Here is a 14543-nt window from a genome sequence, read left to right on the forward strand (position 1 = left end):
CTGCAAACCTCTCAGTACCCACAGCAGCAAATGGAAGGCTATATAAGCATACTGACAGTCTTCCACTTGAAAGCTTCACTGTGTCGTTTTAGATCACACATGTACAAAGAACAATTCAAGAGACAGTTTTACTGTCTGTTCCTTGTCCTCACTTTTTTTTTTTGTCCTTTTAACAGTAAACACATGTGTTATATGATCCAGGTCTTCAGAAACGAACTGTCCCTTTTATAGAAAAAATATCACTCCAATAACCTGCTTGGGCAGTGAAACTCCTCACCTACCACAGTATACAACCACGGATTAATATCACAATCCAGCCATAAGCATGGAGGGGGAGTTTTTAAAACACCTCGGTGAATTAGAAACAGAAGTTCATAACTTTTCAGGTAAAATTATTGAGGGCTTATGTTTCCAAGTTATCTAGATGAAAGTTTCCTCTCTTCCCATTATAATTCATATCATACGAATTACTGATTTTTAAACAGGGAAATATAATAGTCTAAGTTAAAGTATTCAACATCCATGTAATATTTTAATGTATGCTCGAGCTGTTTATCTTTGCTAACAGACTTTTCATTATAAAAAATACAGTTAATGAAATGTCAAATAGTGACCTCCTCCATTTAGTATTGCCTATCATAGCATCCTTCTACCTTTGCTAAGGAAACATGCATGGTAGGTGGCCTATTCCCCTGTCAAAGTCTACAAGACTTGTGAGCATAACTCTCCGCTACACTGAGGAAAGAGTACGGCAGTAAGTGTTTGCTTCTTAACCAAGCACACCTATCACTCTGAAACTGTTTGAGCTCACTGTAAGCCAACATGCAGAAAGCTCTGTGAGTATTCACAATCTAACTTTACATTCCAAACCCATCAAAAATTAGAATTAGAATCCCATACTATTTAGGTACCACTGTAAATTCTAGTAACTACAGTATCTAACCAAAGGTGCTACAACATTTTGTTTTAACTACTGATTTATCTGCATTGTTCTATATTCATATTCTGGAAGTTTCAAAAGCTAACTCTTTTCCCAATGCAGAAAGTAACCATTTCTAGTTTTTAATTTTTCAGATTTGTTACTTTTCTTAGCAAACAAAACGGGGAATATTCAACAAATGAATACATTCATTGATCTAAACATATGTATAGAGAAAGCCTTATAAAAGATGAACATTTTTCAACAGTAAGCAATCATAACAGCTTACAACACAAATAAAAGTTATTTTTTCCCCAAAATAACTGAAAGCAGTTTATTTGAAAGCCTCTGTTAAATTCTTTTACTGTGTGCAAGACTAAAAAAGCAAGCTATGAGATCATGCCAATCACAATTTTAGTACTAGGTTGTTCTTGTAACAAAAAACTGAAGAAATAAAAATAGAATTGCTGTAGGATTACAATACACTACAATTCAGCTCCTAGTGCATCTTTTTTCATCTAGAAACACTGAGCACAGAACGAGAAAAATACAGCAATACATTTTCTAATTATCGTAATTTCAAACTCCAGCTAATATACAATGGTAATACCTGTCAGTGTCTGTGGATGGCTGCTGGATTTCAATCCTTGGACATGATATTCTTCTACTAGCTATAGGAACTTTGCTGTTTAGTCACAGACACAAGATCCTCTGTTAGCATAACATAGATAAGCATGTCTACAAACAACTGAGATTTCTAGTACCAAGCAAACTTAAATTTGAGTCATAAGTATTGTAATGGAAAATGGGAAAAAGGGAAGGAGCAGTATATTGCCAAATATCTAGATAAACTGGTGACTGGATATCTCACCAAATCACTCATCTATACCGATAAAGAAACTTCATATAAAATTATGTGCTGCTATAGTTTTTAAAAGCCAGGAACATAATGCTTTTAGGTACTTCTGCAAAATAAACAAAAATAGGAAGCAAAGCAAGATATTTTTGCTGCAGTAATATTTTATCATGCTTTATATATATGTAGTATCTATATCTATATACATACATGCACACACTCATCATCTATTCACATGCACATTACACTGTAGTGTATGTGATAACTACAGGTATATCTACATGACAGTCACAGGCATGACTAAAGTGTAACATGCCAGTATCTGAAAGACTTTTCTACTAGCTAACTCAGCTAAGCAGACAAAGCAGAGAACTCGGCTGCAATCCCAGGCACATTGTACTCCACACCGCTATGCACAGACTGCTACAGCTACAGAAACTCAGTTGCTTACAGCTTGCTTAGGTATTTGTACATGGCATTGCAGTCACTTTGGTGATTCTGTTGTAGACATATCTGATCATGCTAACACGTGATGGCGTGGTACAATTATAAAAATGCTTAAAGAAAGCATATTTTGCTATATCTATAGAGGTTTACTCTCCAAAATATGTTTCATAAACAATAGATTTACTGAGGAATAGCAAAGCCCTGCTTTTAAGTAGGGAGTTAGACCAGATGATAGTTTTTTCAAGGTTCTTTCCAACCCAAATTAGGTTATGATTCTCTGGATGCAGTCAGAGGTTTATGCTAGATATTACAATCAAATATCAATAAAACCAATAAGTAGTGTCAATCCTGGAACAATTAAGACTGCAATATTTCATATTCTCTTTATCTGTAAAATCAGACCAAATTAATTTTGTGTATTTTGGAGGAATAGAAAAGCAACTTGTACATTTGAAGGGAAAATAGAAAAATGTATAAGTAATTTCTTCTTCATAGAAAATCTCACCATCAAACAAAAAGAAGTGGTGAATGCTTTTGAGAAAGAGACTTCTTAACTTCCAGTTAACACTATTTGTAATTGCATTCAAATGAAAGCAAACACAGCAAATGAGCTAATAATAATACTAATTTCACTTAACTAGTTAACTTTAACTAGTTTAAGAATCAGTTTCCAGTGTTTTACTCAAAGGTAATTGCTCAAAAAATGAACCTTGCAGCCTACCATTTCCTTACACAGAGGTGAACCAATGAATGCAAGCAACATATATGTTGCCTTATGTCTTACCAATTTATTTAGCTTGCACTAACTTTATCATATTAACATTTATTCATATATTTTTATTCTGTGCCTACAATATGAAATGTTTGGAGGTATTCCTTCACTACTAATTTAAAAGTCTGAGTGACTTAGGCAGATTTTTGCTATAATGTAATATGTTAAGTGTTTGTTTTTACATTATTGTTTCTGGTAATTGTAACATACATTTTCACTCACATAGCTAGTTGCCTTTTATAGTACCTTGTATTTTGCCAACTACTTCCAACTTTTAGTATCTTTAACATAGACCATCAATTGACAAATATTAAAGAATCGCACTGAAGGAACACATATCTCTTTCTTCATGAGATGACTCACTGAAGATCATGGTAAAACTGATTAGCATTCAAAAGCTGCGAACTCAAAATTCTCAAAGAAGAGAGCTGAAATCCTCTGCCCCCCAGCTCAATTTTATAACTGAATATACTGCTGCAATTCTCTCCAAGATAATAATCTAAATTTTAATAAAAATATTAGAAATATTCCAAAGTATAAGTGTTTCACCTTTATATTATAACTTTATTACACTTTTTTTCCCATTTCAGAACACAATATTTCACCCACTCAACTTGAAGGTTGTATCATAATGTATGAGCAATGACAGGAACATTCAAGGGTTTTAAAGAACATGTATTTCATGACTGAAGCATAAGAGGTACATAAGACAATGCATAGAGAATCTTGAGAGAGAAGCAGTGAGAGAGAAGCATTTCCTAGTAGGGCTTGAATGTTCAAATGCAGTTCAGCAGAGCACTTAAGACTACAGACTAATCAAGTGAATTAGTTGTAGGCTTAAAATTAAGCATGTACCTAAATCAACCTTTGAACAGTACAGTGCTAATGCAAAATTTGAAAAGTACTTAGTTCGTGGTGGGTTTTGTGGGATTTTTTTTCCTCAGATCTTAAATATAATTTTATTTGTACATGGCACACTGTATTTAGTTGGCCTCTTTTTACCCAGTAACATTTTAAAAGACCAATAATATGGCAGACATTTAAGTAGTAAATTATCACAAACAGGGCTTAATACTGCAAATATGTGTTTATCTGTCTTCTTAACTTTTGGCAACAGACCTGTAATTCTGACCTCACTGAAGTCAACAAGAGTTCTGTCACTTGATGAGGCCAGGATTTCAATCAGATCATTCCAAGGTAAGCAGTTATGTAAGACTTTATTATCTTTTAAGCTCTTAAATTACAAATGAGCAAAATAGCATACTGTTTCTGTTAAAGGCATTCTGTAAATCCACTGATCTTAACAGAATCTGGTCCATTTCAGTAGTCTTCATTCTATTAAGGTATGTTCTATGCCTTATGGTCTGCCTAAAAATCATATTGGTTCACAACAAATGTTCTTATCTTTTATTTCTTTTTCCACAGCTTTTTGGAGCTAAATTTAAATGGGGACAGAGTACTAACAAATAAGTTTCTCCTTCAAGTTACAAATCTGCTTTTTTCCCTGATATTTACCTACATTAGCATCTATACAATACTAAATCTAAGACAAGTAAAGTAAACCAGAACTATTTAATATGACTATCAAAAGTGAACACAAAAGTTTTGTTTACACTAAGGACTTTCCAGCCTTCTTCAAATGCTGTCCATTTTCAGTATGCTTGTGCACTTTCCCAGGAAGAACTAATAAGCATGGCCCTTGCCGTAAGCACAAATTAAGTGTATACTTCAAACACTTAAAATTGGAGAGCCAGCAAACAGTGGCACTCTGGTTCAAAAAGCTAGGGATGAAATATGGTCTCAAGTAAGTCTCTGTCTGCACTAATGTTGAGCCAAAAGACCCTTACAAACCTCTCCTCTCTAGAGGAGAGAGAAACTTGCATTAAAATATTGAAGGATTAATTCTGGGTTTTACCAGATTTTTTTAGTTTCAAGTAAATAGTGTCACTGACATTCTCCTTCAGTCTCTGAATTCCTTAAACAGAATTCCTGTTTTAGTCAACATATACAGGACAAATATGAATCACAATTTTATTTAAATAGCCTTAGGACTGCAGGTGAACTGTGACTAATCCCTTCTCTCTATATATATAAATATATATCTTCTGTTTTCAATATATAGTATCATTTTATATGGTTTGTTATATTCAACTGAGTATAGTCTAATAGCCTTCTAGTGATCTGTTTTAGGTACATAACTATTTCTCCAGAGAGATATATTGACTTGTATCACCACAAAAGAATAAATAGAAACACAAAATTCAAAGTATGATCAGTAATTAATTTACTAATAAGTAATAAATTCAATATTCATGCACAATTTACATGTTATTAAGTATTTGTATGCACAAAATTATAGCATTTGAGACATCAATGTGTAGCATTATTTTGTGTAATTTCACAACAAATATTTTTGAGATACAGTTTTGTAACTCTTAGTCTTCATCAAGGAAAAGTTCCTGGTAACTCTGTGGGAGTTTCACTTAAGAACTTCAAGATTTACCAGCATTTTGGACCCACACCATATGTTTGTTTGTTTTAGTCAGCCAAAATATGCCACAGGTATAGTCCAGCTCCTACTTACAAGATACAGAAGGGCAGAAAGAAGCAAGCTCTGGGCACATTCACAAAGGAAGTAAGTAAAAATAAAGAAGAAAAATGTTGCAAGAGCAAGAATAATATGAGGGAGAAGCGGTAAAGTCAAAGAACTAATAGCAAGGAAAATCTGTGCGCTCCCTTGATCAGGAGCCAACTGCAGCTGGGAAGAACTGAAGATTGTAAGGTACACAGCACATTGCATGGGTTATGCATCAATCACACAGGAAGATAGGATAGACAGTTAGAACTGGGATTATTTCTAAAACTAAAAAGTATTAGGTCTCAAAGACACATTCCCCAACACTGTGAATGTAGGCAGGTATTATCAGTCAAAAAGCCTTTTTTCATTAAAGCAGTCCTGAACAGTGAGAACATGTTTTAAAAATAGTTCAAACATAATTAATGTTCTTTTTCTATTTGTAACTGAATAAAACAGCTTAATCTTGGAAAAAAGACTAGCACATAAATGTGCCTGAGTCCTGAGTCAAGAAAGAAAGACATCAAGAAAAGTATACTTATTAGGAATAACTTTGGTACAATTATAAATGAACTCGTATTATAAAGATTAGAAATACATTTTAGCTATATCTGTTACACTACACTCTTTACTTACCCATAAGTTTCAGCTGAACCATTGACTATATGATCTGCCCATGAACTTGCACCATTGTACCACCTTTACAATGCAGTTAAAATAAAGAAATGTTACAAAGGAACATATATATTATTAATAACACTCTAATTCATATGACATGACCACTTCTCAATAAAATGGGAAGCTTTCCAAATGTTTCCAAATAATTGTGTACATTTCCTATTTTCTCTAAGGTATGAAGAAAACCATATCTTTTTAAATTAAAAACCAAGCAAATTATGTTTAATTTTTCCTGATATAATTCTAAATATATTTCACCTTTATTCTTTTCAGTAGTTTAGCCATGAATTTCAGTTCCATAAAGACTAACTGATCCCTTGTCTTTTCTTACACAAAAGTCTTCATGATTTCAATGGCTATTGAGTTTGTGGAATAATTAAAAAGTAATTGTGGAGATATAACATTAATAAAAATAACATTCTATGTAGCAATAGTTTAAAATACTGCTTTTAACCTCAAATATCTAACTTTTTCAAATTTATTATTTTTTCTATTTGATAGGGTGCTGGTTTCTACAGTTATTTAAGAAGCAGAAGAAAACTCACTTCACTCTGATCAAACAATGAAAACTAATTAAATTTTATACCTGTATTATTCTTCCAGGTACTGAACATGGGCTACCTAAACATTTGCAGCATCATTTCAGTAAATCAGTTGAAGACAACATAAAACACATGTAGAAATATTTTATCTTAAGCAGAACTACTGAGAAAAGAAATAATGGGACAAAAAAGCTGCTTTCATTTCAGAAAGCAGGGAATAAACTGTTTATGTGCCATTACTCCAGTATATTAAGAGTATATACAAATCATCCTTTGGTTAAGGAGTTTCAGCTGGATCTCTGGAGTTCCATATTTTCAGGATCTCGCTTAGGTAAACCCTTGAACTTCAATAGTCCTGCTATTCAATGATTTCCACATAACAGTGAGTGAGAAGTAAGGCAGGGATTTTCAGAAAAGATCGAGGGACCATCATATTATCAACTTGCATATAAACCTTCCTTCGTCTGTACTGAAAATCCTAGCCAAAGTCTGCAGGATGAACTTTTTAATGGCTTGAATACACTTATCCAAAAGTTTTCATGAACTTGTTCCTGGGAATCACAGCAGTATTTTTTGCATTACTCCATTTTTATTCCAAACATCTCAGATTTCAGAATCTGAGGTTTTGCAATATGTTTACAAACTAAATAACCCCACACTTCCTGGTCGTTATGTTGAGGGAAGACAGTATGGAGTGCAGTATATGTGAATGTCACTCAGATGCTCTTGTTTCTTCTATATCAAATTGGATGGTACAGGGAATGGCATTTTTTTTGCATTGTTTGTAGCCAGATCAACAACTGGATGAAAGTTACTTTAGTTTAATCTAATTTTGTTTTAGATTAGATTTAGATTTAGTTCAATCTAAATTAGAATACAGCTGGAGAATGACAGGTATATCTTTACACTCTCCCCTGATCATCCGTATCCTTAAAATTGAAGCCAGTCTCTCCAACTAGCCAGTATTTTAAGTAAGATTCTTCTGTAAAAGTACTTTATTATAGACACCATAAATACATAAGCATGGTTTTAAAATTGCAGTGCACTTTTATTTTTTGTTAAATATGACTGTATTTATTCATAGCAATCAAATAAAACCAAAATTTCTTGCTATTAGAAAATAATCCCTGCTTTACCTGCTCCCCTACTGTAGACAAAAATCAGACAATGACTTAAAAATGGACAGAGAAATATAAAAGATCTAATTGTACAAAGGGAGAAGAACATCAACTTGCTTCTTTGTTCAGATTTCCTTCTTTTTGGACTTTGCCTAGCTCTTTAAACATGAAATGCTGTTATCAAATAACTATTTCCAGAGACACTCCAAAAGTTTTCAGATTACACGTCAGATTTTAGTTATACTATGTTCACTGTGATACCCTATATGCATATCAAAATTTAAGAAGAACAATCGTACTTTTAGTCCTAGCACAGCAAGTACCCAAAATCAATTTGAAGGCGTTCAGTTAGTCCTTTTTTATGTCAATACGGGCAGTAATATGTCAAAAGCTGAGGGCCTTCTTAAGTGACTCAGGTTATTAAAAGAATGAAATTGAGGATTCTAAATTGTCCTGTAATCACTCCTAGTGACTGAAAAGGTTAGCCATTAGAAATATGCTGCCGTTAAGTGGGGAAGAAACCTTCAGCTGTACCTAGCTCCTCTGTACTATTCAGTTCTCCTCCCACACTTAATGAATAAAAAATTTTTCAAGTTAAGAATTATGCTTAAAAAAAATCCAAAGTCAAGTTAGTGGAGGGCTAAAAGAAAATGAGGTACTTAAAACTATTGAGATTTGTTGTTCTGTATTTAGAGAAATACTGCATAAAGTGCACTGTAAATTTAAATATAATTTGTCTAGGCCAATTAAAAATTTTAGACTACACTTCAGAAAAAATGTATTACTCAACTTTATCTATTTTTACTGTATAAATTAAAATACCTTTCAGGAGTATAGGTTGTGTCGTCATAATATGAATTAGGCACTCTTCTCTCCTGCCTAGTCCTCCTGAATATGGAATAAACAGCACAGATATTTCAGACATTTTAAAGGGTGCTTCTTTCATTATGTTTTCCCTCACTGTGTTATTAAGATAATGATGAACACAGAGCACACTTATCTACACTTCAGCAGTATATTCTGAACATATATTTTCAAATATATGTCATTTTAAACTTCTACTTTCAAATTCTATTCAGAAATAATTAACAACATATTAACAACACTTGATCAACCCACACATATTTCATAGGGGTGAAAAGTTACATCAATAGGAAAACAGTATTTCAGCAACTGAGAAATCTCACCAAAAACAGGATATGGATTTTAGAAAATTTCTGATTGTTAAAATGAAAGTCAGAAAACAAAATGGAAGCAACATTTTGTTTCCTTAACTGAAGCAACAGAAATTCTGCCTGAAATAAACCCCACATCCTGCACAAAATGTGCACAAACCAGCTTTTATTGACTTCCAAACACTAACCTCAAACACTAAGTTAAAAAAAATAAAAATAGCACATAGTGTGGTGTTCTCAGTGACTAAGCTGAGCTCTGAGATAGGTAAGTTGAGAAAGAATTTCATACAGTGAGATTTTCAGCAGATTTTTATTTGGGAGGAGCTGCTAGTATTTTAATTTTAAAAACAATTGGGATAAAAATCTTGAGAACTTTACTCGGTCATTGAGAACATGCATATGTCAGCCAATTTAAATTGGGTGACTGTCAAATTATGAACAAGCCTGTATAACTCTGTAGGATTGTGAATTAGAGGATATAAATAAAAGTGTAAGTAAAGCTCTACATGTCCAACCATGATGTCTTATATATGTTCAATCTGAGTAGCTGCAGCAGTGTGAACTGATACTAGTTAGTGCTACCATGCTGACTATCACATTAAAGAATCAAGGAAAACTGGAGTGGGGTACTGAGCAGCAGGGTGTTCTTGAGAAAGCCCCAGGTCCAAAGGGCACTGAAGTCACTGAAGCTGCACGTGTCTATTGTCTTTCTTCTGCATATGCTGGAGTAAGTATCTTGTCAATGCCCCCTCTGTTTCTTTTTGGGGGGAAACAGTTGGACTTCTTCAAAAAGGGGGAACTATCACAAAGACAAAATGATGAGTGCCATAGCCTAAGAATGAATTCAGAAATTAAGGTTTCTGATAATGTAAATGTGTCCTAGAACTAATGAACTAAAGACTATCAAATCTGATAAAGAGTAACTGAAACAAACTGAAACAAAAGCAGAGAAAAGATGAAAGAGAACCAAGTAGTCACTCTGTGGGGAAAAAAAAGAAAAAAACTGCTAGAAGAGACCACAAGAGTTAATGGGCTGGCTGTGAATGACTACAAGATAAGCAATGAAAGGAGCCAAGAATTACAAAGAAGGCAAGTAATTTTGACTGATGTATCTGTATGACATATTTGCCTGCAGGACACCCACACTGGCAGATTCACAGTGATGTAAGATATAAAACTCTCTGTCCCACATGAGAGACTCTTCCCTGAATGCTGGACTGTGTAGAACGATGTTGCTATTTTGATGAACAGTGGAAAGTGGAAAGTTATTTCACATGCTTAATAAGTGAAAGTAAAAGACAGGAAGAGAGGTGATTGTTTGATATCAAGATGATATTGATTAAGCAGATGGAACTAAGAAGACAGGACTAACACCTTGACCTACAAAAATAATGTAATTTACAGTGAGCATTAAACTGGGAAAAAGTGTAGAGATAAATGAGGAAATATTGTTTAAAAAGTAATTTTTTTCATATATTTCCAATAAATAAGATAAGGAAGAGGAAATTACTTAGTGTTTTTCAATGGATAAGGAGGAACGGGATAAAGATTATGCTTTAAATGGTCCTTAAATACCTAGAGAACTGCTGTCAGAATATGGAAAGACAAAAAGGATGAAAAACTAGGAAAAATGATAGTGGCTATGAGGGGAGTAGTTCATATCTGGTAAGATGACTCAAGTAACTTGAACACTAACGTTACCCACAGGCAGCCTGGATTCAAGAGGACCAGAGAATCCAGGATCAGTTCCTAGGCCCAAGGAATCTCAAGATACTGTTCTAACAGTGAGCTAGAGATATTCCACTTCATGTCGGATTTTCCTTTCTGACCCCAGGAGGAATTAGCTTTAATAGCCTTCTCTTCAATAAAGCCCGGGAAAAGATTTACTCCATCCCAGCTTTTTCATCTTTATGCAGTACTGCCACATTTGCCCTTTACTTTCATTGAATTGACTTTATTTTTGAGAAATTAATTTCTGTAGAAACAAAGATTAAGATTCGCAAGTCAACATCCTCAAACTAAGACAATTTGATAATAGCTCCAACTTTCAGCAATATCTGAGCAGTCACAGATACAACTGGCAATCTGAAACAGGTTCAGATAAACTAATGCAAATGTGAGTATATAACTAAGGCAAAAAAAGTATCTAAAAATTAACTAGCATACGTATGAGCACATTTCATCACATATTTTCAGCAAACAAACCAAAAATCCCTCTCCTTATTAAAGTTTCTACATGTGGACTGAACTATTTACACACTTTGTTTTAGGTTTCATGTAAAACAGCATCATTTCAAAACAAATGTTTAACAGAGTTCTAAAGGTTATAATGTCTATTATAATATAGGAGAATTTTTTAAAACCAGTATTTCTTTGGAAGGAATACTTCTATGATACTATAAAAGTTTCAGATTCTATTTTGTTTCTGCATCCAGAAGTAGTTTTACACTTACTAAAAATAAGGTTATATACAATCTGAATCCAGAGCAAACCTTAGCAAACTTCTCAGAGGAACTCATATCCAGAGGGCAGCCATGAAGTTACTATATCACGAGTTCTTTAGTTCTTGCTATGGAAAATTTTACATGGCCCCTCTTGTAAAGCAATAGCCGTACCAACCATTATATCTGCTATTTGAGATCTGAAGCCACCACTTCCTTTTTATTGGCTCGCAGTTTATCACATTTATATACTTATTCCTATTCACACACAACCATGTAGACTTTTTGCTGTTTTGCAATATTTCTGAAAATATCATAATCACAATACTACACCAGCATGTCTTTTTACATCTCTTAAAAGCCATTGTATTTAAAATACATTTATTTCATAGAAATTATTATGGGCTCAACTTCTCTCTGCCATATATTTAATATATAAATAGGAACTCTGATGTTCTGTAATCACACACAGGTATTGTGAATGTATACAAGTAAGTACTCATAAATTACAGAATAAGCACTATACAAATATCTACAACATAAACTTTTACTTTTCACTCTATTTTTCAGTTAAGCAAAGTCTGAGATTTCAGAAAGACTCTATTTCTGTGTACTTTGAAGAAGATAGGCTTTTCCTCATTATTTAAAAGAGAATAATAAGTACTATAAGCACTTTGGAAAATTCCAGCAAAAATAAGGGTTATACAAAGAAAGACAGTTACATACAATATCCATGTAACCTAATTTATGAAACTGACTTCTATAAAGCTATTCAGCTTCTCTTGGGATTTACTCATAGTCCCGAGAAGTCAGTTTTAGATGCATACATACTCACAGAGTATTATAAAACATCTTCACATGATAAACACATAAAACATAGATCACGTTCTCAGTTTGGAAACCAACTACAGTACTGTCAAAGTATAAGTGGCAGAGCTAATGATATGCTCCACATCAATTATACCTCTCAAGATCATAGTAAGCACCCTCAGAATAGGTACGGCACATCTTACGGGAGCGAAGTAATCTGATTGCATCTTCACAAAATAGAGGATACATTGTGTGATCCTGGCTGCCAAAACATAAAGGGTGAACACAATGAAAAGCAAAACAAAGATGAAATGAGGACAAAACAACATGAAAAGCAAGCAATGTCAGCAACAGAACAAAACACTGGAAGAAAACTCAGCTGGAACTTTGGTGAATTTTGCAAAAATACTTTTAAAAATTAAGGTATATTGGCCTGCAGCTGAGACTATGAGAAAGGTATCACTCCAGTTTTATCTATTGTAACCTTTAACACAGCCATATATGTCTGACATTCGGTATATGAAAATCACAATATTAGCAGGTATTTATGTTTGTTGATTTAAATAATTTTCTTTATTGACTTTATAAAAGACATTAGAATGATATAAATATAGCATCATCTTCATGGACCACCAATTATAGACTACTGGCAGTGAAAAAATGCTTAAAAAATGAAACATACGAAGAATTACCCAGTGTTTGTCTACACACTATATTAGGAAAGCTAATGCTGATATTAACTCAACACTTCTAAGTTTTCTACCACTACACACAGACTAATAAAAATGGAAGTAGACATGTAGGTACCTAGAAGTACATGCATTATCCACACAAAGTCACAGAGAGGAAAACATATACCTGGCATCTCTGTAATGGTGATCTGTGGACTGGGTATACCGGGAACGAGGTAAAGTAACATAATGACTAAGTAGATGGCAGAAAGAAAAATACAAATATGAGACAGTAAGATGGAGAAGGAATGATACACATCACACAACAGAAGACATAAAAATCTAGAATACAGGAGCTACAAAAGCATTCTGTAGAGCACTGAAATTATTAACAAAGTTAGAAATCTGATATACAATTCTAAAGGTAAAATTATCTAGATGATTCACACATTTATTTTAGGAAGCCAGTAGGAGACTATGGATCAAGTGGATAGCTAAAATTTGGGATTTTCTACATTATTTCAGTTAGGAGGAAAAAATGTATAAATCTCTGCCTGAAAGCAATCTCAAGAAGTCAGATTGCCTGTTCCCTTGCTTGAAGGCAGTGATAACTTCAGTAGGAATAATATCTTTAGCAGAGGTTTACCTAGTCTGTCTGAAAGGCTACCACCATTGGGAAATCTGTCCCCACATAACTAGCTCCAGAGCTTTCCCATTTCTGCGTGTGTTTTCCTAATGTTTATCCTATTGTGATAAAAGATGAATTTAGATGAAAGCCTTGTTATTATTTAAATAATTAATGAAGAGATATAACATCTATAACAGGATATGTCAAAAAACAAATTCATGCATTTCAAAATAATATAAACAAGATATTTATATATTGCTTATATTTTGAAAATATGTCAAAATTTATATATTTTAAATATATTTGTTACAGCACTAGATATTTTCCAATTATCAAAAATATAAGAATGTTATTTCTCTTCTAGTATAAATACATGCACACAGTACAGGAAAAATGGTTTTGAAAGTAGTTTTTTCTTCCAATTTACAAGGAATTATTAGAATGCAAAGGATTGGTCTATAGCTCCTCTGAAGTTGGGGTATTTTAAAGGAATGTCTAATCACAAAAGTCCACATTGGAAGTGTAAACTGATTTCCCAAGAAATATGGAAAACCTCATGTTTATCCTCTGCTTTTATTTCTCATTTCTTAATTTGCTTATAATTAATGATTTTCTAGTAATCAAACACATTGTTACAGGTAGCTATATTACCTGAACTTATTATCTTTTCCTCTTTTGCATGTGGATAAAATGTATCATCAGCCACATGTAAATATTCTTTATAAGCATATTAGGTTAATTATATATAGTACAAGAGACCTTTGTGCTCACTTCTTGTCAAATACATGCAAAAGTACAGTTACTACTATAAAAAGCTTCTAACTTAAGTCCCTGATTATGCAATTTAAACTTTGCAATTTGTTACAAGAATGAGGAGCCGTACACAATTCGACAGGGCCCAATTTGACACG

At 33.3% G+C, this 14543-nt stretch overlaps 1 protein-coding gene across 10 annotated transcripts in view; it reads right to left on the minus strand.

Moving 5' to 3' along the window:
• RIMS2 (regulating synaptic membrane exocytosis 2) overlaps nt 1-14543 on the minus strand; it is a 494921-nt gene that overhangs the window by 141819 nt on the left and 338559 nt on the right. Inside the window, exons 21-24 of one of the 10 annotated variants that reach the window (XM_072852067.1) lie at nt 13192-13257; nt 12488-12595; nt 8730-8795; nt 6206-6268 (exon numbers count right to left, since the gene is read on the minus strand). The exons of 7 other annotated variants lie outside the window; for them this stretch is intronic. In XM_072852067.1, coding sequence (XP_072708168.1) covers nt 6206-6268; nt 8730-8795; nt 12488-12595; nt 13192-13257 — 303 coding nt within the window. The remainder of the gene's footprint in view (nt 1-6205; nt 6269-8729; nt 8796-12487; nt 12596-13191; nt 13258-14543) is intronic. 2 more of the 10 variants (XM_072852056.1, XM_072852057.1) reach the window with 2 other exon arrangements.

The sequence above is a fragment of the Ciconia boyciana genome, chromosome 2 (genome assembly GCF_034638445.1).
Source record: "Ciconia boyciana chromosome 2, ASM3463844v1, whole genome shotgun sequence".
Taxonomy (NCBI): Eukaryota; Metazoa; Chordata; class Aves; order Ciconiiformes; family Ciconiidae; genus Ciconia; species Ciconia boyciana.